The sequence below is a fragment of the Penicillium arizonense genome, assembly GCF_001773325.1.
Source record: "Penicillium arizonense strain CBS 141311 chromosome Unknown PENARI_contig002, whole genome shotgun sequence".
Classification (NCBI taxonomy): Eukaryota; Fungi; Ascomycota; class Eurotiomycetes; order Eurotiales; family Aspergillaceae; genus Penicillium; species Penicillium arizonense.
In genome coordinates this window covers 476,742-499,197 of record NW_019173279.1, presented here as the reverse complement: position 1 = coordinate 499,197, position 22,456 = coordinate 476,742, and the positions used below count along the sequence as shown (strand labels likewise).

At 50.0% G+C, this 22,456-nt stretch overlaps 4 protein-coding genes across 4 annotated transcripts; 1 reads left to right on the top strand and 3 right to left on the bottom strand.

The window, feature by feature from the left end:
* Window positions 1-205: 205 nt before the first annotated feature.
* Window positions 206-4,025, bottom strand: PENARI_c002G08964 (uncharacterized protein; the record flags this gene model as incomplete). The annotated part of the gene is made up of 2 exons (XM_022627768.1): window positions 206-3,583; window positions 3,639-4,025. The coding sequence occupies 2 exons, from the start codon at window positions 4,023-4,025 to the stop codon at window positions 206-208; spliced, it is 3,765 nt and encodes a 1,254-aa protein (XP_022492224.1).
* A 492-nt stretch (window positions 4,026-4,517) lies between these two features.
* On the top strand, window positions 4,518-10,160 carry PENARI_c002G02953 (uncharacterized protein; the record flags this gene model as incomplete). The annotated part of the gene is made up of 7 exons (XM_022627336.1): window positions 4,518-4,588; window positions 4,638-5,881; window positions 6,626-6,765; window positions 6,849-7,596; window positions 7,645-8,318; window positions 8,372-9,163; window positions 9,213-10,160. The coding sequence occupies 7 exons, from the start codon at window positions 4,518-4,520 to the stop codon at window positions 10,158-10,160; spliced, it is 4,617 nt and encodes a 1,538-aa protein (XP_022492994.1).
* A 720-nt stretch (window positions 10,161-10,880) lies between these two features.
* Window positions 10,881-17,489, bottom strand: pksP (polyketide synthase alb1; the record flags this gene model as incomplete). The annotated part of the gene is made up of 4 exons (XM_022627918.1): window positions 10,881-12,554; window positions 12,609-16,790; window positions 16,849-17,140; window positions 17,203-17,489. The coding sequence occupies 4 exons, from the start codon at window positions 17,487-17,489 to the stop codon at window positions 10,881-10,883; spliced, it is 6,435 nt and encodes a 2,144-aa protein (XP_022492174.1).
* Window positions 17,490-19,111: 1,622 nt separating this feature from the next.
* PENARI_c002G04014 (uncharacterized protein) lies at window positions 19,112-21,358 on the bottom strand (the record flags this gene model as incomplete). The annotated part of the gene is made up of 6 exons (XM_022627415.1): window positions 19,112-19,719; window positions 19,861-20,006; window positions 20,485-20,610; window positions 20,662-20,958; window positions 21,038-21,111; window positions 21,164-21,358. The coding sequence occupies 6 exons, from the start codon at window positions 21,356-21,358 to the stop codon at window positions 19,112-19,114; spliced, it is 1,446 nt and encodes a 481-aa protein (XP_022492809.1).
* Between the last annotated feature and the right edge of the window lie 1,098 nt (window positions 21,359-22,456).

Below are 22,456 nucleotides of genomic sequence, written 5' to 3'. Positions count from 1 at the left end.
TAGATGTTGCATAGGTACATAGAAAATAGAGGTGTACATTGAATTGGGTCGATTATGGTTACTTTTTTGTATTTTGGTTGTGTTTCTGATCGTCCTCTTTGAGGCATGTCCTGACACTATCCACTATCCACATTGATAACTTACCCATTCAAGTTCCATGTAAACCGCTACCTATGAAACATGAGAAATGACAGAGCAACCAATTTCATGGGTTGGAGTACACAGTACCATCTCGCAACTCGTGAATGCTATCCGTCCCTCTGCTATTCGGAGACCCAACCTCAATGTAGCGAGTACCATCCCTCAGCGAATGAATAGTGACACGTCCACTGCGTCGTCTACGAGAGCGTCGCGAACTCCGGGTAGAATCCGGGCTTCCCGACTCACTGAGCGGTTGAGAAGTAACCGACATTTCACGATCCATGCTTTCCCTCTCGATCGAAGCTTGAAGTTGATGATCCGCAACGCGAGCCGAGCCGATTTCGGTATACCACCGACGCAAGTGTGCCCCGTATTCACTTTCCTCTGAGTCATATTCGACAGGAGGTCCATTTATCTGGGCGTCTGGGCGTGAGCCGTCGAAGACGGCCCAGGCGCTGGTTTCCGCACTGACGATCATCACGGTGTGGTTGAAGCTTCGGACTTTGAAGTCACGGAGCAAAACGGCGTTGCCTTCGACTAATGATGGGAAGGTTGATTTGTAGCGTCGGAAAATCTGGGCGTGGAGAGTGGTGCCGGCCATGGAGGGGTCTGTCAACTGGATGGTCATGAACCAATCCTTTGTGCCTGTTTTGGCTTTGACGACTGGGGAGACTTCGTGGACAATTGAGATGGTGTCTACCAGAGCATTGTAGTGATCAATGAGCGTGGCGAGGGGAGCGAAATAGGAATGCTTGCTGCGTAATCCGGAGGCACTTCGATCGGGAATTGTAGGCTGCGGCGCTGTCACGAGCACTTCCGGTGTTTCTGCGACTTCAGTGTCGATGACAACCTCCAAGGATCGGCGTTTGCTTGGGTAATCTGTTGCACCGTCGAGACCATACTGACTTTCCTGGGCGTGGTGTACGTTGTCTGGCTCAGGAACATCATCCATTTCTGGCGGAAGCGAACCAGCAGCACGCATATGCGGGAGATATACGTCAAGGCCCACAGCTTCATCTCGTTCACCAGCCGTGGGTGTCTTAGGTTCAACACGACTCTGATTAGGCAACGCAGATTCTTGAGTAGGATCCGTGGTCGGGAGTTGTTGCTCGGATAGAGAAGTGATAATCCCTGATGCTGCAGGCTCGATTTGAGGGTCAAGATTGGTAAACTCAGTGGTTTCAATGGCTTGTTCGTGCGCCGACACAAAGTCGGCTGCATCCTCAAAGGATGGAGAAACGTGCGAATCAGACGGCCCGTCCACATTGAGGAAGGTATCTATCTTTTCGGCGTCAGAGTGTAGGACAGGATCAGCCATATTCTCATTATTTTCTGCTGGTACCTGGTCCATAGCTTCAGGCACTTCGGGTACGCTTTGATAATCATCAAAAGGCTGTTCTTTGTCAGAGCCTTGATTTGAAGCTGCTTCAAGCTGTGACTCGAGGCTAGCTATCAAATCAGAGTCTTGATCGTCTGGCTCTTCGTTCTCAAACTCTGCCAGCGGAGCATCGGCATACTGTTCCGCGTTGACTGATGCCACTTCCTGGTGATGTTCCGGGGCATCTTCGTCTCGCGAAAATCCATCAAATGGTGATTCATCAGCCTTGTCGCTGTCATGCACTCTACCATCTTTGTCATCGGATTCATAGTCGTTCTTTTCTTCGCTTTCTTCGCTTTGATCGCTGCCGTACGATTCCTCCGCGCTCTGCGCTCTATCGGCATACAGTGGTGCGGACTGGCCAGATTCGGGGCTTTCTGAACGCTCGTCTTGCTCATGGAGTTGATAAGTGGACACCGGTGGGTGACCAGGAGCAGGTTCATCCTCGCTGTCACTGTCCAGCACGATTACCTCTTGGGTCTTCGGGCGGGAGGGGAAGCTCCGTTCTTGTTCTGATTCATCCTCGCTAGAATTGTCGACGTTAGATTCCTCATCGCTAAATTCTTCTTGTTCCGGTCGTGTGCCCAAACGGGGTACATGGTGGTCCTCCTCATCATCGTAGTCATATTGTGAGTCATAATCGTCAGATTGTTCTTCGTACTGTTCTTCTCCTTCAGCCATTTCATCGTCTTCTTCGATGTAGCTTTGACTGCGCGAGCGAGGAAGAACGTTTGAAGCTGGAGATGACCCATCAACTTCATCTCCACTTCCGCGGTCTTCGGGGGTCTTCGCATTGAGTTTGTTTTCATGGATTGTATCCGCATCCGCGGCGGATGTCGGATGTTGTTGGCCAGCTGACTGAATCTCCACTTCGGAATCTGATAAGGGCTCTTCCTCATTATCAACTTCGCCTTCAGGCTGAACGGACCGCACATCGTCGCGGAGGTCTCCATCCTCCCGTTGATGGTCACGAACTTCTACGGACAGAATTTTGGGGGGCTGTTCTTCATTTGACTGTTCAACTTCGTCGGCATTTCCAATTTCAACATCAGCCTGAACAATAATTGGTTCATCGACGGTTGGCCGGTGATCGGTCATCCCAACTTCTGGTTCATCTGGTAGATCTTCTAATCTTGTAGACCGTGGCGCAATGTCCTGGAGAAGAGACTCGGCATCAAGAACGGGTTCCTCCTGGAGGGATGCAACATTTGACTGGACCGATCCCATTGCAAGTGGTTCAAGAGATTCGGTGACATGGGTCTCGTGGGTCTCGTGGGTCTCAACAGAGGATTCAGAGTGTGATGTGATGGTGGTTGTTTCCGCAGCAACAGAACGAATCGCTTCGGTTTGCGCAGACGCGGACCATGATGTGAAATATCCACTAGAATTAGCGTGATGTGACACCAGTGGCGAGGGGATTGGAAGTCCAGGAGAGGGAATAGGTCGGATCTGTGGTGTATCGGTTGGAAGATGAAAAGACGGAGGTCCTTGCCCGGGGATATCGGCTGATTCATGAGATGTATTGTTGCTTAACTCGCCCGCACGTCTCTCAATGATGCTACCCGTAAGTTCAAGGGAAGGCTTCGCAAACACTGACAGGGGCTCTGGTGGTGCATTCTCGAGGTTGGCTTGAGTAGCAGCAGCATCTGCCATCGGTTCGTCCGAAGATTGACCCTCCGCATCCTCCGCGTCAAGTTCTTTTTCCAAGGTCTGTTCCCACCAATCCACGGGAAGTTCTTGTTCGACGGAGCTCTCCGGCTCATCGATCAGACGCCAATCCTCCCTTTGCAAGCTGTACCGCGGACGTTTCCTTCCTTTCCCGGGCACAAAGCCATCGTCTTCCGCAAAAGGGTCACGCGAGGTATCGATAACCCCTCCAAAGGAGTTGCGAGCGGACCGCATGAATGCTGGTGATCCCCAAGAGCCTGAACCAGGTGCTGTATCCAATCCATGCTTGGCTGTTTGGCGAACGGGGGTTAACGGAGGTGCGAGTTGGACATGATCTGGCACCGTCGGCTGTAGCTCAACGCTGATTGTTAACGGAGGATCGGAGGATCGGTGAACCTTTATGGGTCATTGTTAGTTCTGGAAGACGCGGAGCAAGAGAAGACTTACTTACCTCGAGAGACACAGCATCTTCAAAGTGTGCACCCCACGCGATAGACCTCCCCGGTGTTTGCTTGGCAGCTTCATTGCTAACAAACTTGGAATTTGCCAAGGAAAGATGAACGATATCCCTTATTCCGACATGCGACTCTGCGATCTTCTGCGCGACGCGTCCATGAAATGTGGCCTTCACTTGTCCATTCGGCCGTCGTAGGCGGGCGTCCGGCTCTGCCAACAAAAGGCTCAGAGACTTATTTGAGGATGAGTATGGCCAGATAAGTGTTACAACTGCGACAATAAACTTTTGGCTCGGTTGCGCAAGGTCTGGAGAAAGCTGGGCGATTGGGACCTGTGTCAAATGCGCCAGCGCATTCGGTGAAGATTGTTCGATCGCGTCCATTACGCCAGTTTTGCGCGACTTCAACTCCATCGGATAGCCATCGAGAGAAACATATGGGACGAAATAAAAGATGTAAGTAAAAATGCAAGGAAAAGACAGAGGTGAAGGAGGGAAGTGTTGAGATCAAAGAAAGTCGGGTGCTTCAGCTTTTGTGCTGTGGTAATACAGGTGTATCACTAGGCCGCCACTATGTGTAAGGTCTGTATTGATGGAACAGAATTACACCGCTTCAATCAATGAAGGCTTTTTTTTTTTTTTTTTGGCTTAAAGCGTAGGATTACTCCAATTCCTGTCATATTTACTCTTTATTTGAGCTTATCGAGCTTGAATCATACCAATCCCTAGCTACAATAGCCTCATTCCTATACTCTGATCTGTTGTACCTCGATAAGATGCGAGCACATAGCTCCACAATGGCGCCAACGCTCCCCTCCATCTCGCATTTGACACTCTTTTGCTCCAACCGTACGGAATAGTGACTCTCTACAAAGAATGTCACTCACAAATCCCATCCGCCGAGTGGCTGTTATTGGCGCTGGGCCATCTGGCCTGGCTTCAGTCAAGTATGTGGGTGATATCTCGTACCACAGCATAGCATGCTGACAGCCCCAGGTACCTGCTCGCGGAGAAACACTTCGATCAAATCGAGGTTTTTGAGCAAAGAAGCTCAGTCGGTGGAGCCTGGAACTACAACCCAAGTTCATCCAAGACCGGGATGTCAACTACTGTTCCTCATCTAACCCCCCACGAGCCACTCGAGAAGCCGATATGGATCGATGGGGCCGAGGGAAAGCGTGAGGCAACTTTCGTGTCTCCGCTTTATGATCTACTGGAAACCAATATCCCTAAGGAATTGATGCGTTACTCAGACCAGGAATGGCCATCGGAGACCCAGCTCTTCCCCAAACACCGGACGGTGAAGCAGTACCTTGAGGATTATGCCAAGGATATCAAATCGCTCATTCAATTCGAGACCCAGGTATTGGATGTGAAACTCAAGGATGCATGCTTGAGCACCTGGGATTTAACATCAAAGAATCTTCATACCGGCGCTGAAATAACTCGGACTTATGATGCAGTTGTGGTTGCAAGCGGTCATTTCACCGTCCCTTATCTACCGGGTACCCTAGGTATGGAGGTGTGGGATGCATCTTACCCTGGGACTATCTCCCATTCCAAATTCTATGACTCACCAGAAACCTTCCGGGGTAAGAAGGTTGTTGTGGTCGGCAGCTCTGCTTCAGGTCTTGACATTGGTGCCCAAATCAACGAAGTGAGCAAAGGCAAAGTGGTAGTTTCCCAGAAGTCCGAATCATATTTGGCTGCATCTTCGGCTGGCAATCAAATCACTTGCCCAGAGATAGTCGAGTTTCTTCCCCCGACAACACATAACCGAGGCATCAAATTTGCAGACGGCCGCATTGAAGAACAGATCGACGCAATTGTTTTCTGTACTGGTTATTTCTATTCATTCCCTTTCTTGTCTTCGCTCAACCCACCAGTTGTCACCCACGGATGGCGAACGACAAACATATATCAGCAATTATTTTATACAGAGCACCCGACGCTCGCGTTCCCTGTTCTTCCGCAACGGGTCATTCCGTTCCCCATGGCAGAGGCCCAAGCTGCTGTATTCTCTCGTGTGTGGTCTGCGCGGCTTACACTTCCGCCCAAAAATACTATGCGAGAATGGGAGGATGCTGAAATCAACAAGAAAGGGGATGGGAAAGCATTCCATATCCTTCACTTTCCCGCGGATGCAGATTATCTGAACTTCCTCCACGACTGGGCGAAAAAGGCGAATTTACGCCCAGGCTTGTCAAATGATGGACAAGGCAAACTCGGTCCTCGGTGGGGTGAGAGGGAAAGGTGGATGCGAGCTCTTTTCCCCGACATTAGACGAGCTTTCGTGAAGAGGGGAGCTGAGAGAGGCGAGATCAGGAGCCTAGCAGAAATCGGGTTCGACTTTGAAGAGTGGAAACGGGAACAAGGTCCCCGCTTATGATTAGCATACAAACTCCACATAGACATAGACTACGTTGTGATTGTGAGAATGAAAGAGAAATAGACAAGATTTGGTATAGATCTGGCGAAGTTGTATACGGTGAATAGTGACGTGGTGGTTGCTAAAGTGGATTCGGGAAGTAAGTGAATGCTTTTCCAATCTCCATTCAAACTTCGAGCAATTTCAAGGTGAGATAAAACATAGAATTAGTCTGATAGAGAATTTGATCAAAGCCACTCTTATTTGCCTTCCTATGCTTGCAAGTATAGACTTGTCGCTATTCAACATTGGCAATGTAGGGCTACCGATAAGCTCATCACGTGAAGCGCCTGTTATCCATCCGCCCGTCGCGCCGTTCGGTTACTCTCTTTCATACCTCGACGGGAAACGTTGGATGTCTCCTGATATTTGTACGTGGCCGGGATCAATACAGTTGCTCACTGGAGCTTGTCCTAAGTATTGAATCTACATTTCATCGCCCCGTCATGCCATCTCCCAAACCCAGGTCGCCCGCATATGATGTCCCGAGCTCACCCTCCCACCCTCAACAACCGAAACACCGGAAGTTCTAGAAGATGTGCTGACTCACCTGGAGCTGGACCTACAATCACAATTGATAGTAGTGACAGCAGCGATAATAGCGAAGCAGAGGACGAGTGGCCTATTAAGAGCATCCTTCGCGAAACCGATACACATTACCTCATTGACTGGGAGGGTCCTTACGAGCCAACTTGGGTGAGTCGCATTGTGCGACTGCTCTTTAAGAACCTCACAGAGTTACGGGCGGAGCTTAGACTAACACACGCCTTTTCACCTAGGAACCCAAAGAGAACGCCAGCGAGCTTGCTATTGAGATCTGGGAAAAGTGGAAAGCCCGCAATTCAAGAGCTGGTCCGATTATCATCTCCTCTGATAGCAGCTTAGATCCAGAGGTTCACAGCAGCATCCCCAGCAGCAACCCCAGTCGCAGTCACAACCCCGGCCAATTTCAGAGTGAAGACGCCAAACCTCTGAGTGAAGAGTGTGATCTCAGCTCAGCAGCGTCCTCGGCATTGTTTGTAAAGCAGGACGATCTTCCGGAAATACTTGAATCCATTGAAGCTCGGCTCATCAGAGCTTCAACACCCGCTCGAGCGTCCCTTGATTATTCCTCAGACGACTCACGACCACGACACCGCTCTTCTTCTTTTGAGACTATATCCGAAGCTTCTCCGCCCCCCGAGAACCTCCCACCGGCCGAGTGTGAAGAAGTCGCTGCAGGTGATACGCTGCAAAATACTCAAGTGCAGGGTGTCCCGACTTCTGATCTGAATTCTTTGATCTTTGACTGCTGCGAGTTCCCCCAAGCCGTTGGCAGAGAGCCTCTGCACTCGCAATTCAATAATAATAGCACCTTGGTGTCAGTTATTCGAAACACACCAGGCACCTACAAAGGTTTCAAAGCTAGCGAAGTAGCCGAGACGCCTACTCGTTCACCATCTGCGAAAAGCAATATCTCGATTGACACTCCCAATCTTTACAGCACATTGATCTCCCAGCCTTTCCCATCACGTGGTCCGATTGAAGGTAATTCCGCCTCCTGAGCAAGGCCCATACTTGCTTATTTTCCTACAGAAGCGAAAATCCCAAAAACAAGATACTTCGGCACGATCCCAGAAACCATCTTCCGTCCTTCACAGCAACGAAAATTGAGTGGAAAAGCTCTTGATCAACCGAGGCATTCATTTTCTAGCCTTTTTCCTGCACGGTCATCACGCCAAGCGATGGATGAAAAAGAGACCAAGCCCCCGCTCGGTGATCTACCAGGGTCTACTCCAAGAGAAAGGATTCGCAACGCATGGGCCCAACTGAACGTAGAGCCCCAATCCGTGGGAACTCAAATGGCCAGTGGTATTGACACTCCATCATCGGTGGGGGATATCGAGGCATCAATGCCAGTGACGGTCCCTGAAACAACCGCACCACTCAGTGTCAGAGCTGAGGCGAACCCGTTTTCCCACACTGCAGTTCATCATGCTCATTCGTCTCTACTGCCACCGTCAGAGCTAGCCCATGGTCATCTAGGTCAACCCTCGATGCAAACTATTCATCCAAGTGCATTGACGGCCACAGGCAGGGAAGAAATCGTGCCAGGATCGGTCCTCCTCGGGCCCTCCGAATTTGCTGTCACTCTTCCAATGGACTCTCGGGTGAAGGATGACTATGAACGAGTGTTGGCAGACGCAGCCACAAGCATTCGCCGGTTCTTCGTTGGTTTCCAGTCTGATAGCCAAATACCAGTTTCTGAGGTGAGTGAACATCGTGTCTGAGATATCATTCCGACAACTAACATCTTTTCTAGCGGGAACATCTCCAACAAAAGATGCGGGAGGTTGTTATGCAGCTGAACAACGTTTCAACTCATCCAGACCTTAACATTGCAAATCATCTCAAAGACTCTGATTCAGACCCTGAGAAAGAGGCATCCTGGGCCGAATACTCCAGTGCCAAGTTCCTTTTCCTTGGTCATCTCATGGATGCAGTGGAAACGCATGAGCTTCATCTGATCATTGCGGTTCAAGACGAGAAGAAACAGGCAGTTATTGAGCGTTATCTGCTAGGGAAAGGCTTTGCATACACCAGACCCCGCGAAGGCATGGGCCGCACTCTGGAAGTATCCTTGTCGAGGGGGCCACTCAGCTTTGGTATCCATTCCAGCGAGAGCGTGCGCGAACTTTACAAGCCACCATCTGCCATTTTTGCATTCGATGCTTCCTTCAACCCTAAGAGCCCGTCCATGCAGCACATCCGAACTACCTATGCCCGAAACGGAAACTTGCTCCCTGTTATCTGGTTCCTCGTTGCGAACACCAGTGAACACATCCAACGCTGTTTGCCGGATTTGCCCGAGCCAGAGCGATTGCGTTGGCTTGTTCATTACACTGCCCGTTTTCATGACGAGGTCGGTGATCTCCAGGATGATGCGCTGGGTGTACATGAGGACGCCGAAGAGATTCTCACATACCTCCTGGATAGTGTTGCCGGCTGGCCACTTGCCACGATTGAGCCTTTGGCTTTTGTGTCCAAGGAGGAACTGGAGTCGTCGACTCCTTCATCTGGCTCTTCACTCCCACAAACCCAGAAACGGTCACTAGTAAGTTTACCATGTGGCTATGTATTAAGATTGACTAACTCCATGGCAGGACGATGAAATTGAGGATCACACGTCAAAGCGCGCACGAGTCGATACTCAAGATAACAGTCAATGGACCGAGTCAACCAAACCTCCAAGCCAAACATTGTATCACGATTTGGAGTCACTGGAGAAAGTTCTCATCCAGACGAAGCACGCCCACGCGACTGAGAAAGAGCAATTGCAGACAGAGTTAGCTCAAGTGCGTGCTCAGGCGAAAGAAATGGAGCTGGCATTCGGCAAACTACAACACCGATTCGAGACTCGGACCGAACAAGTCCACACGACTCGCAAAGAGCGTGATGCATTGGCTGCGTACAAAACAACCCTTGAGCAAAACCTTGAAAAGCGGGAGCGGGAGGTATTCACTTTGAAAGAAGAAAAGAAAGTACTCAGGCAAGAACTCGAAGAAACCAGAGAAACAATCAAAGCTGGCGGTGGCAGCGCTGCTGAACTGGAGACAGCACGCGGTGAAATCCGTCGCCTAACTACGGAAAATGAGGACCTCAGTCGCAAGGCTACTTACGAAGCAAAACGGTCTGAATATACTAGAGAGCAGTATCAAACTGCATCTACAGCGGCAGCTCAATCAGGCAATGAAAGCCGTCTACTGACATCCGAAAACGAGGATTTGAAGCGCAAAGCCGATCAGAACAAGCTCAAACTTCGCGAACTGAACATCAAGGACAACACTGCTCGCCATCTCGCTCGGAACAAAGAGCTGGAATTGACCTTAGCGGCGCGTGATGAACTCCTACGCAGAAAGGAAGAGGAGCTTCGTGAAATCCGCAAAAACCGACCATCCACCCGCTCAACGAGCACTCAGCCGCGAAGCCCTAAGATCTCCGCCAGCAGTCGTCCAACTAGCCCAGGTGTTGGCTATAACGGCAATGGCCACAACGGTGGTCTTCCGGGTAGAGGCAGCGCACTGCGATTTAGCTCAGAAATGCGGTTCTGAAAACTTTCTCAGGGGCCTCCTCTCCTCCCCTTCCCCTCCCTCTCTCTCTCTCACCATCTCTATTGTCAGCCCATTTCCCTACCCTGGTGATCTATGACGTATAGACACACCATTTGACATTCGGAACATTCTCCCTCTGCAACCCTTTTTACACATCAGTCCAGGCGAGCCTTTTCCCTTCGTCCGCTCAATGCGACATTGCATATTTCTGGCGTTTCATTCCTTCATCCTGTTCCATTCATTCATGAGCGATTTTTACTTCGCAAGTCATCCGGTGTGGTGTGGACCTACAATGCGCTCTGGGTCCTTGCCTTGTACTCTCTGAGACAACACTGGCAGCGCGTTCAATAACATGATATCATTCTTTTCTGAATTGTGCTTGTATCTTTTCTATAGCTATACAGTGTTCCAGCTAGTGTAGCCCTTCAATTGCGCTATCTATGGAAAAGAAGAACTCCCAAGTTAAATATCAATCTGGATTCGGATTCAAGTTAAATGATTAAAAATATAAACCCAATTATGGGATAGAGCCGCAGGGTCATGTAAATATACACTGAAAGAAATAAGACAGGAATGGAAAAAGGACAGTGTCGTGCCGAAGAGCAAAATGAACAAAGAAAAAGCAACAGTGGGAAAAGCGAAGCGGAACCCGGAAGAAAAGAATTACCCATAACGAAACTTCTACCAAAACCCAATCCTCCAGAATTCAAAATGCAGTGCCTAGGCAGCCATTGACTTAGCAATGAAAGCAGCCAATTCCTTTGCCTTCTCGCCGCGAGTCATGGTGAAGTGATTGGCACCCTCCATAACAGTAATGCCACCAACATGCTTCGGGCCAACGAGGGTATCCCAACCATTCGGACCGAGGTCAGTACGGTTGTTCAACAGCCAAAGCATCTCACGTGGGTCAGCGCTTCCATCCTCAGCAGGCGCAGGACGCTGATCACCAGGTTTGGAGCAGACACCATCCTTAGCCCAGACCAAGAATGTCTTGGGGAGCTTCTTGGACAGGTCGGCATCTTGGTAAGGGAATGGCTTAGCCTTGTACGCATCGAGGGAGTCGATGAAGGCTAGGAAGTGGGGGAGCAGCCACTTTGGTGGAGGCGCCTTGCCCTCGCCGAATAGCCCGATGGTATCGAAGAAGCTGTATAGACGGGGAGGAAGCTTCTCCAGTCCAATTGGGAAGGGGGAGTCCAGGAGGAGCAGGCGCTCGACTCGCTCGCCCTCTTCGAAGATTAGTTGACGCGCGGCATCGTAGGCGCAGATTCCACCGGCGGACCAGCCGCCGAAGTTGTATGGGCCGGTTGGTTGGCGGCGCCGGATCTCTGCCACGTAGGGGGCTGTCAGCTCGTCTAGGCGGAACTTGAGGTTTTCAGGGGTGCGCATGTATGGGCAGTTGAGTCCGTAGACGCACACGTCTGGGGACACTCCAGGGATGGTGGCGTAAGAGGTGGCGGAGCCAGAGCCATCTGGGAATAGGAACAGCTTCTGGGTCGCTGTCTTGGGGTTACCCTGGAGGAGGATCGAGGTTGCCGGTGGGTGCTGGATGCCAGTGCTGGGGGCGGACTTCGGGGCCTGAACCTGAATTTGCTCGGGGAGGATGAGGGCCTCTGCAGCGACTGGCTTGGGCTTTAGATCAAGAGTTGATTCGATGTCATCGAGGGTTTGGTTCTCGATGAAGAACTCTCCTGAGAGATCCATGTCCAATTCCTCGCGGATCTTTCCGAGGACTGTGAGAGACATCAATGAGTCCAGTCCCATCTCTCCGAGGTTGGCGTCGCCGTCGAGCTCCGCGGGATCAACACCGATCTCCTCGGCCAAGATTGCGGTGATCTGCTTCATGCTGTCGTTTTGCTCGACAGTGCCATGTGTCATGGACTTTTCATTAGCAGGAGTCGGGAGACCGCTGGAGTTTGGACTAGAGATATCTGTCGAGGACGCGGCAGAGGACGTTTCTTCTTCGCTGTTTGATCCATCGCTGCTGCTCTCGGCAGGACCCATCTGAGCCAGAAGGCGCTTGAAGTCTTTGACAGTGGGCTGATCCACGAAGACAGAGGAGTCGAGATCAAGCCCCATGTCCTCGCGGAAGCGTCCGGTGACAGTCAGCGAGAGTAGAGAGTCAACACCGTAGTCAGCAAAGTTGAGATCGTCGGTCATCTCAGCTGGTGACAATCCAACCTCTTCAGCAAGGATTGCAAGGGCGCGAGCAGAGAGACTTAGTCCTGCAGACTTGGGCGTAGACGCAGCAGTCTTCTTGACAGGTCCCTTCTTCGCCTTCTGGACATCGATGGGAGCAGGGGTGCGCTTAGCGGCAGCTGGCTTAGGAGCAGAAGCGGCAGGACCTCCGGCAGGAGGAAGAGCCATGTCGAGGATCTTCCGAGCAAGTGCTTGGAACTGTATGTATCCGTTAGGGTTTTCATTCAAAATGACTGGGTAATCTCAACGTACCTTGACACCACCATACACAGCGACGATGTCATCACCTTCGAACATGTAGACATCACCAGCCCAGATAGAGTCCTTCCAGGGTTGCATCCTCACGTAAGTTCGGTAAGTAACACTGGGGTCGAACTTCTTTAAGCAGCGCATCGAGTCCCAGCCATGGTTGACGAAGACCTGGTTCTTCGAGTCGGTGTTGTCGCTGGCGTTCATGATGAAGCCAGAGAGGTGACCAATGCTGTCGATCCAGAATGGGTTGCGGTGGAAGTTGCCAGGGGGCGCTTCGAACTTGACGAGAGCCGTAGCTTCGTGCTGATCACTGTCAAGGATGACTTCGCGGATGGACTTGTAGTTCTCATCATAGTCGACCAGAGAAGCGAAGAGCTTGTAAACCATTCCTCGCTTCATGCGGTGCGCCTGACCAGAGATAGTGCTCTCTTGGAGATGCTCGATGCTTCGCTTGATGAGGTAGGCGCTTCGCTTCCACTCACTCGAAGAGGCGCTGGTGTCAAAGAACTTGACAGAGCAGCTGGCGTGGTCGAGGATCTTCTTGCCTTCGGGGGTGACCGACCATACTTGCACCTTGGCGTGTTCCTCGGCCCAGTTGGCAGTGGCCGAGACTCGGAAGAGTTGCTTGCCACCCTTAGCAATGAGAGGCTTGGGGACTGTCACGTTGCAAACATCCAGACCACGGTCCTTCCACTCGGGCTTGTAATTCTGCACCAAATACTCACCGAGTGTCTGGGCAATATCGGCGTACAAGGATGAGGGAGTAAGGCAAGCGCCATTGACCTTGTGACCGGCAATGACCCGATTCAAATCGGGATCAGCGATATCGTTCTCAATAACAATCATGGCCGAAGAAGAGTCACTGGTTGTCTCAAGAACCTTCTGGGCTGCCGTCGTCAAGAAGGTAGAGACTGGAGCAGCCTCAACTGCTGGTGTAGCCGGGGCACCCTTGAGCAGACAGAAGTTGTTGGTGTATGGGATCCAGTAGTTCTTGAGGTCCCACTTGTATGAAGGCAGCGGAAGGACTTTATGGCCAGCGGTGAAGTCCTGGTGGTACTCCTTCCAGCGAAGGTCAATACCGGCAAGGTAAAGCGCCGAAAGACTATTCGACAGAATCTTCCATGTGTCTTCCTGGCGACGGAGAGAAGCCATAGTGGCTGCCTGGGGGCCGAATGTTGACTTAACCATTCCAGAGCAGACGGTATGAGAGCCAATTTCAACCCAGAGGGTCTTATCATTCATCAGCTTGGCATGGCGGGTAGCTTCAAGAGCACCCAAAAAGTTGACAGTCTCACGGCAGTGACGAGTCAGATAGTTGGGGCCAAGCATCTCGTTGCTGTCATCCTTGATAACATCTCCGAGAAGAGCAGAGACGAAGGGAATAGTAGGCTCGCTAAAGGTAATACCCTTAGCAATCTCGGCAAGGCTCTCCAGGATAGGCTCAACCTGAGCAGAGTGGAAAGCAAAAGGCACCTTCAGCTTGGTCGCCTTGAAGCCTTCGTTACTCAAGGTCTGTGCCAGCTCATCGATCTTGTCGCTCGCACCACTGATGACAGTCTCACTAGGAGCGTTGATGCAAGCCACCTCAGTAGAGTTATCAAGGAGCTGCTTCACCTGTGCCACGGAAGACTTGACAGCAAGCATGGCGTGTGTTCCGACCTTGCATTGCTCGGTGAGAAGTTGTGCGCGACGACCGGCAAGATAGATGGTATCACTGGTAGTCAGGATACCGGCGGCATTGAGTGCAGCATACTCACCGAGGCTGTGGCCGAGGACAAAGGTGGGGACAACACCTAGAGAGGTCCAATACTTGGTCAAGGCCATCTGGATGCAAGTGGTTCCGAGCTGAGTGACAACTGGGCTGTGTTCCTCAATGGGAACGCTTCCGTCAATCAAGGGCAGAATGGTTGGGAAGCCCTGGCTCTGACCAATGCGATCAAAGTGCTCGATGTGAGTACGGAACTGTGAGCAACTCTCGAACAGCTGGCTGCCCATGCCTGTATACTGAGCGCCCTGGCCAGTGAAGACAAATCCAATACCAGGTGTGGTAGCAGGAGCCGGGCTGATGCTATCACGGTTGACAATGGGAGCCAATGCGCCTCTGACCTCATCCAGTGTAGATCCAGTAACCGCGACTCTGAACGGATGATGGATACGTCTGGCGGTGGTAGTGTAAGAAAGGTTGGCAAGAAGGCTGGCCGGGTTGACATCGAACTGGTTCTTGTTCGTGTCAATGTACTGCACGAGAGCAGAGATGTTGTTCTTCAGGGCAGACTGGGATCGTGCAGAGGCAACCACAGGATGAGTAGACCGAGAATCCTCCACATTGATCTCATTGAGAGGACCGTCCTCGACCAACAGAGCAGTGTTACCGCCAGCGGCTGAGAAGTTGTTGACGAATGTCTTGCGCTTCCCGCCACTGGGTCTGGTCCACGCGGTAGGCTCTCGAGCAATGTGAACGTTCCGCTGAGGGAAGTCCGTTGGAAAGTTGTGGTTGATCTTGGTCTTGATACCGCAGTGAGGAGGAATCATGTTCTTCCGCATCATCATGAGCACTTTAATCAAAGCGGTGACACCAGAGGCAGACTCTCCGTGGCCAACATTTGCCTTTGCTGAACCGAGGTGAAGAGATTGGGTTGGTCCGCGACGGTAGTCAGGAGCAAAGACGTCGAGAACTGACTGCATCTCCACTGCATCGCCAGCCTGAGTGCCAGTTCCGTGCATCTCAATGTAGCTGATCTCCTTAGGTTCGGTGTTAGACTCGTTGAGAAGCTTATCGAAGATGAATGACTGGGCTCCAACGTGAGGCCGGGTGATGGAAACAGCCTCGGCAGAGTGGTTGGTGTACGCTCCGTTGATGATACCATAGATGGGATCGTTATCAGCCTGAGCATCCTCGAGTCTCTTCAGAACGATGGAGCCAATTCCATCAGCTCGACAGTAGCCATCAGCTCCGTCGTCAAAGGTAGTGCAATTTCCAGTCCTTGAGAGGAAGTGGCCACGGTCGAGACCAGCATGGTTGTCAGGGTTCGTGAGGATGTTGACACCACCAGCTACGGCAGAGTCACAGTCATTTCTCCACAGCGAGTTGCAAGCGATGTGGATTGCTGCAAGACTTGAAGAGCAAGCTGTGTCAACGCTGACGCTGGGACCGCTGAACTTGAAGTAATAGTTGATACGGCCGGGAGTGAAAGCACGGTTACCACCAGGAATGAAGTAGGTATCGATATCCTGACCGCTGTTAATCTCACGGTAGTCGTCACTGGTCATTCCATAGAAGACACCGACTCGGTTCTTCTGTGTAGAGGGAGTGCTGTCAGGGATGAAGCCAGCCATCTCAAATGCCTCATAAGCGGTCAGAAGAGCGAGTCGCTGAGCAGGATCAGCCTGAAGAGCCTCACGGGGAGACATGTTGAAGAAACGAGGGTCGAACATTCCGGCGTCATTGTACCAGCATCCGTATTGGACCTGGCTGGTGTTTCGTGTCTTTCCTTCCATATCGACATGGGCCTTTACATCCCATCGCTCGGCGGGAACTTCACGGTGAACATCCATTCCTTTATACAAGAGGTCCCAGAATGCTTCGGTGTCAGGTGCTTCTGGGAATCTGCCCGAAAGACCGATGATCGCGATCTTGGATTGTTCAGCACGGCCAGTGCGGTTCTCAGCCTCAGAGTCGTTTTGAACATCGCCGATGGAGCTATCAACTTCGAGGTTGGAAATTCCAGCTTTCTTTAACGAGTTAAACAGACTCTGGGTAGCAGTGCTAGAGATGGGAAGCAAGGTGCGTGTTGTCGTAGCAGTCTCCAATATCGAATGACAAGATTCAATAACCTTGTCCCAGCAAAGCTGACGCTGCAGGATTTCCTCGAGGGAGAACTTCAAGAGCTGCTCCAGGCTCTCTGCCTGGAGCTCATGGCCAGTTTCACAGGAGAGAACAGGAATCTGAGGCACATAGCTCGCGAACTTTTCCTTGGGCCAAGATTCCATGATACGGTTAACATCTCTGTCATCAAACAGATGAGAAGCATGGTATGGGCCGTGGATCGGAACTCTCATTGGCTTGTGTTCCTTGGAGAGGTTGATCTCAATGAAACGGCCAAGGAATGTTGGAGGGCCACTGATTGTGAGTCCATTTTGACTGACTGCACTAATGTAAGGCTGGGACACACGGGGCAAAGCCTTCGGGACGTTAGTTTATGATAAATACATATTTGAGGGTTTCAAGCAAAATACTCACGGTCGTCTTCGCAAACTGTTGGATCAACTCGTGAGCCTCGGACTCGCGCATGCCAGAAACTAGCACAGACCAACTTGCTCCTGGTGACTTGTTCGTTTCTACAAGATCCTGAACCTTTAGGACGCAAATTCCGAGTCTCAAAGCAAGCACCACGGTTTCAACGCCGACTGGAATAAGCTCTCCGACTGTTTTCGAAGAGCTGACAGCTGCAGATGCAAGCTGGCCGGTGCAGAGACCAATGATGCAGTTCTCATCCCCCGACGGATAGACATGACCCAAGTCGCCGTAGTAGCTAAGAAACAGTTAGAAACCAGATTCTCAATGTTTGACATGAGCAAGTTTTGGGAACCTTACTGAATAAAACTTCCCAGTTGGTAAATTGTCATCAATGCGCTCTCCAAGGCCGCGTTTGGTCCGGACTCTCGGTATCTAGCGAGCAGATCAACAACGCTGGTGAAGCGAGGGAACTTCTGCCGCTCAGATGGCGGGAGTGCAGTAACTTCCTTGCGCAAGGCATAGTAGCACTTCTGGAAAAATGCCGACAGCAGCGAGTCGTTCTTAGCATGCAAAAGGCGCCGGATCCCCGAGTCGAAATCCGCAGTCTGGTCTCCGAAGAGATACACACGACTGGGACTGTCCATAATCAAGCCAGGTGCCTAATCACTGGTTCAAAACTCTACAAAAGAAGAAAGAATGTTTCAGCTCAGGCGCGAATTGAAGGGGATGATACTTTATAAAATGGTACACGGACTTTTGTTCCTTGTGGGTCAGAGCTAATGGTAAGGCATCATGAGTCTATGAACTATGTCTATAGGGCAACGTAAAAAGTCTTCTTTCCCTGTTTTCGAATGGATCTATGGGTACAACCCCAGTGGCTAAACTTAGGAAAAAGAAAGCAGCCAACAGCAAATCCCGAAATGAACTTTTGGATTCTATAGAACTCTTGCCCATCGATATAGGGTTTGACCAGTGGCACCGTTACTGTAGTGAACCCCATACTGCTCGCGAGGCTGAAGTATTCTTGGCTCGGAAAATGCTGTACAGGGATAGATGTGAATCATACTGACAGCTCTGTTCCTTGGATAACAGGAACTATGCCATGAATTAGTCAAGGTACCGGCAAACCGAGGCGATTTCCCGGTTGCCCGAGTGCTGCTTGCGGATGAGACAGCTAGCTTTTGAGGGGCGAGAGCTGAATCGAGTCCTAATTGGGCCGTCCATGACATATCTATTGGGATAAAGAGTAATGATTCACGGAGAAATCCCCAAGGCATTGCAACTGAACAGGTAAATGTCGCCGCTTTCAGAAGGTTACAGCCGTAGCTTCCATGGATCACGTGATCCGCTTGCCCTAGGTGCCTCGACCTCTTATGTACCTATGGGACGCCTGAACTTTCAAATAATGCACAAAAGGCTCAATAGAGTATCTCAGGTATATTAATTTGTCTTAAACTTCTGGAAACACAGGGGTGATACTTTACATGTAGGTACCCTAAGGAACACATTATTCCCCAACAAGATGGATTTCAGAGCTAAGTAGATTATCGATCGGAATGCAAGAATGCAAGAATGCAACAGAAATCCAGTTTGGCAAAGAACTCGCAAATCTTCAGCAATCTTAGTAATGAATTGTAGATCACCTCAAGACATCATGCTGACTTTTTCCCATACGTCATGACTCGCATTCAAAACATATTTTCTATTTTCTAAGACATTGAGCATCATTTATCATTTTACCTTTCTTGATACAGTTGCAATTTAGGTCGAGTCTTGTCTTATGGTAACGTTTGATCTTTGGATAGTACAACTGTGTCAACTGTGTCAAGGTTTGCTAGGGGAGAAATGCCTTTGGCTGAATAATATATACAGAGACATAGGTACTAGCGCTCGACTAAAGCAGGTTTTTTTTTTTTTTTTTTTTTTCCTTTTTTGAAAAAAGAAAAACGTGGGATGCGCCAAAATGAGAGAAAGTCATCATTACAAGTTCTCTCCTATGAAATATCTCCACGTTGCAGCACGCGGTCCGCCTGACGATTTCCCGAAGGCGATCAGAATAATAGAGCGGTGACGGACCGAGCCTGCATTCCAAATGACCGGAAACAGATTGTGGCCTGCGGAAATACAAAAGATTGAGCTGAATAAAGCAAATAAAACATATTGGATCGTATAATAGTTATTATGGCAGCTGTGTCTATGTAACGTCAGATAATAATTCAGAAATTCAGAATATTAGTACAAAATCAACACCAGGCTCAAGGGCTACCTACCAGCGACGAGCCTGGTAGGCTCTGCCGATAGGTGGAGCAGGTCGCTGGTTTACTTCACCAACATCAACGACTGCAATATACTCGTGATGGGGAAGACAGTCCGACATAGGTGGACTAGCGGGCATAGCTTCAGGTGCGGGAGGCCACATAGGCTTTCCACCAGGAATTGGCCTGTTAGGGTGGGGCTTGAAAGATGAGCCGCTTTGATCAGGAGGACCCTGACCACCAGTTTTTACGTGGCCAGCAAGTTTAACCTGAGCACCATGGCTTTTGTCTTCCCCAGCAGGAACCTGGGGCCATACATCAACACCATCAAGAAGAGCAACAGCCATACCCTTGGACATTTGTGTTTCAATGTGGCAGTGGAAAAGGAAGGGACCCGGGGTAACAACCTGGCACCGCACAATCATCCATGTCGGTCCCGTAGGGCCATTAGTGACGAAGGTATCTCTCATCTGAGGGTTCTCCACCTGGAACAGTTCCGGACGCTGGGCGTAGGCCTCCTCCTCTATACTGGACCAGTTGAAAAAGCCAGGGCCAACACCAAGAATGAACGCCTTGTTGGAGTGCTGTGCATAACGTGAGGCTCTGAATGGCAGGAGCGCTACGCACACCTAGCTGAAGAAGAAGGTCTACTCAGGCTTTTTTTTTTGGTCTGAATAGTGACCTTTGGGTCCAAGTTATTCTTTGCGTTGATATTGTAGAGGATTGGGTCGTCCTAGTTAGCCATCATGTCAATACAAACCACCACCAGAAGTAGGCCACATGTAGGAAGAGCCAACGCGGCCAATAGTGAGGTTGGCCAGCTGGTCGACAGACTTTGAGTTGGTGACGGGAGGATAAGGCTTGATAGCTCTCTTGTCCAAGGGCATGACAGAAGCAGAAGTGTTTCTGCAATCGTTGTCACATCATGATGCTTAGATGGAGTTGTGTTCTGGAAAAGCCTTGTATCTCATGGTAGCGAAACCTGAAATAATCTGGTCACCCTGTGTGTCGGAAACATGGATAGTGTAGTCTTTTTATACCCTGTCAAGCTTGATCATGGCGGCGTAACGCTCACCGTTGAAGATGGTAAGGCTTTGAGCATCTGGGGCTCAATATAGCTGCCATCAGCCTCGTAGATGTACATCGGATGCTCATCGATGGAGAACATGAGAGATTTGGGAGAGGAGGCAACTGATAAACTTCAGGCTAACCCAACCGATAACCTCATGCAATCCGGTGGTTGGGGTGCAGCCAGAGCTTACTCCAGCAGGGAACTTGCTCTCGTAGGTAGGAAGGGAATTGCCCTGAGTCTCATAAATATTAGGCAAGCATCAGTTATTGAAATTAGTCAGAGAACACGTTGTGTTTACAAGGTTAAACTTACCTCTTGTCTTTCAATGGCTGGTTACCAATAGCAGTCTTCAAGTAGGAAATCTCCAGATTGAAAATCATTTCAGTGCCTGGACAGAATACTGCTCCACGGTCGTTTATAAGGATACTGTATGAGCAGCTGAACGCTGTTAACACCTGGTTATCTAAGAAAATAATGAGATTGACTTACAAAACACCTAAGCGGCTGTCTTCCATTGCCTTCTGGTACTGTCCAGAAGTCAGATGGCGGCAATCAGACACTTTAACAAGTTGAGGGTTCTTTTCTGCTTCCTTTATCGCCTCAATATCGTGCTCATTGCTCAAGATGAGACGGAATGGCTGCTGAACATCGGGACCAGGGCTATAATTGTTTGTGTGTTTCATATCAAATGTGGCCTCGAAACAAAAGCTTATTGTTCCAAATAGACCCGAAGAGACCTTCCACCATGTCAGCCCTGCTGTGAGCATGGCACCAGTAGGTTCCATACTGAGTGGCCGTTCATTTATATGTCCAGCTATGTCCAGGCTGGATGGGCTTCTGGGTTAGACCAGGGACTCCGTCAGACCACGCAGTATTCCGCTGCTCAATACCGTGGAAGTGAACCGTGATGTTGAAAGGCAAGCTGTTATGTACAACAACCTGGAAGTGGTCAGCATAAATGATCGCTGTAAGATTATGCTCAAAAACTTACTTCAACTTCGTCACCGTCACCCTGGTCTAGTCGAAGCTCAGGTCCGGGGAATGGGTCATTCATGAAGTTCATCTCCCGCATATTGCCATCTGGTGCACCGTTTTGCCATGTGAGATCGAGATCGAAATGAACCTGCTTAGCCCAAGCTGGAGACATAGCCCGTAGGAAGGCGGCAAGGGTCTTTAATGGTGCCATGGTTGGGTGACTTGGTACCAAGGAAGAATATATAAAATTGAGATAGACAAAGGATTTGATTTTGCCCACTGGTACTGGTAATCGATATTGAGCTTGTCAAACTTGCACAATATTTTCAATCTATGGGAATTACGGAGCTATTTGAGTAGTTTGCGTAATGACTATCATGGACAGCATCTAGTCCTATGTTATGCTTCTGACCCGCATGGCGAAGCATTTGATGTCTGCAAACATGTTTCCTTTTCTGACAAGATTAGGGAAAGCTATATTCTTTTTGACCCATTTGCATAATTGGCAAAGGTAGACGAAAAACGGAGGGTTGTCTAGGGGGCTGGAGAAGGCCTGTCTACAAACAATTTTCCGTTTCCGACAAAGGGTACTTTGGCCCGAGATGCTCGGAGCTTGAACCGAGACACGCTGACAGACTGCGCACCGGGAGGAGCTCGCTAAGTGTAGTGCTCTGTCAAAATCCAGTGAGAATCAAGAAGGGGTCCCATCCAGAGATCTGCGAACAGGAGGCTTCCCGTTGGTAGCTGGAAATTCTTCAACCTCCCACCGGAATGTGGCGATTACTTGACTAGCGTCTCGGCATGAGAGGGGGGCATTGCCCACCAGGCTCTAAAGTATGTGGAAGCTCTGTATGGCTCAATATCTATTGCGTGTGCCCCTGATCCAGGTATGTAAAGTGATTATATCATGTATCCTACCGAGATGACATCTAGCCAAGACCATATTTAGTTAGGCCTTATACATCAACAGTTAAAGTTCAACATTGATCAAGGCGAGGAAGCTGTGAAGATGCAGACCATCCGCTGCAATTAGTTTGAGGGCTTGGTGACTGATCAACTCCTTTGATTAACTCCTTGGATTCAGGTTTTAGAGGGTGAATTATTGTTCCAGGCTGTGACATGCTGAGTGAGAACGGATCGAGAAATCTTACATAGATTATACATGCAAAAAAAACTAGTAAGGAGCCAAATGTTTGCACCATACACAGTCATCAAAGCTAATAAGAATATCATCTGACAAGGGAATACTGGCTGCGCTTGTAAATTTTCTCTAATCTGGCTCCCCCTTAAGAAGAAAATAAACGAGACA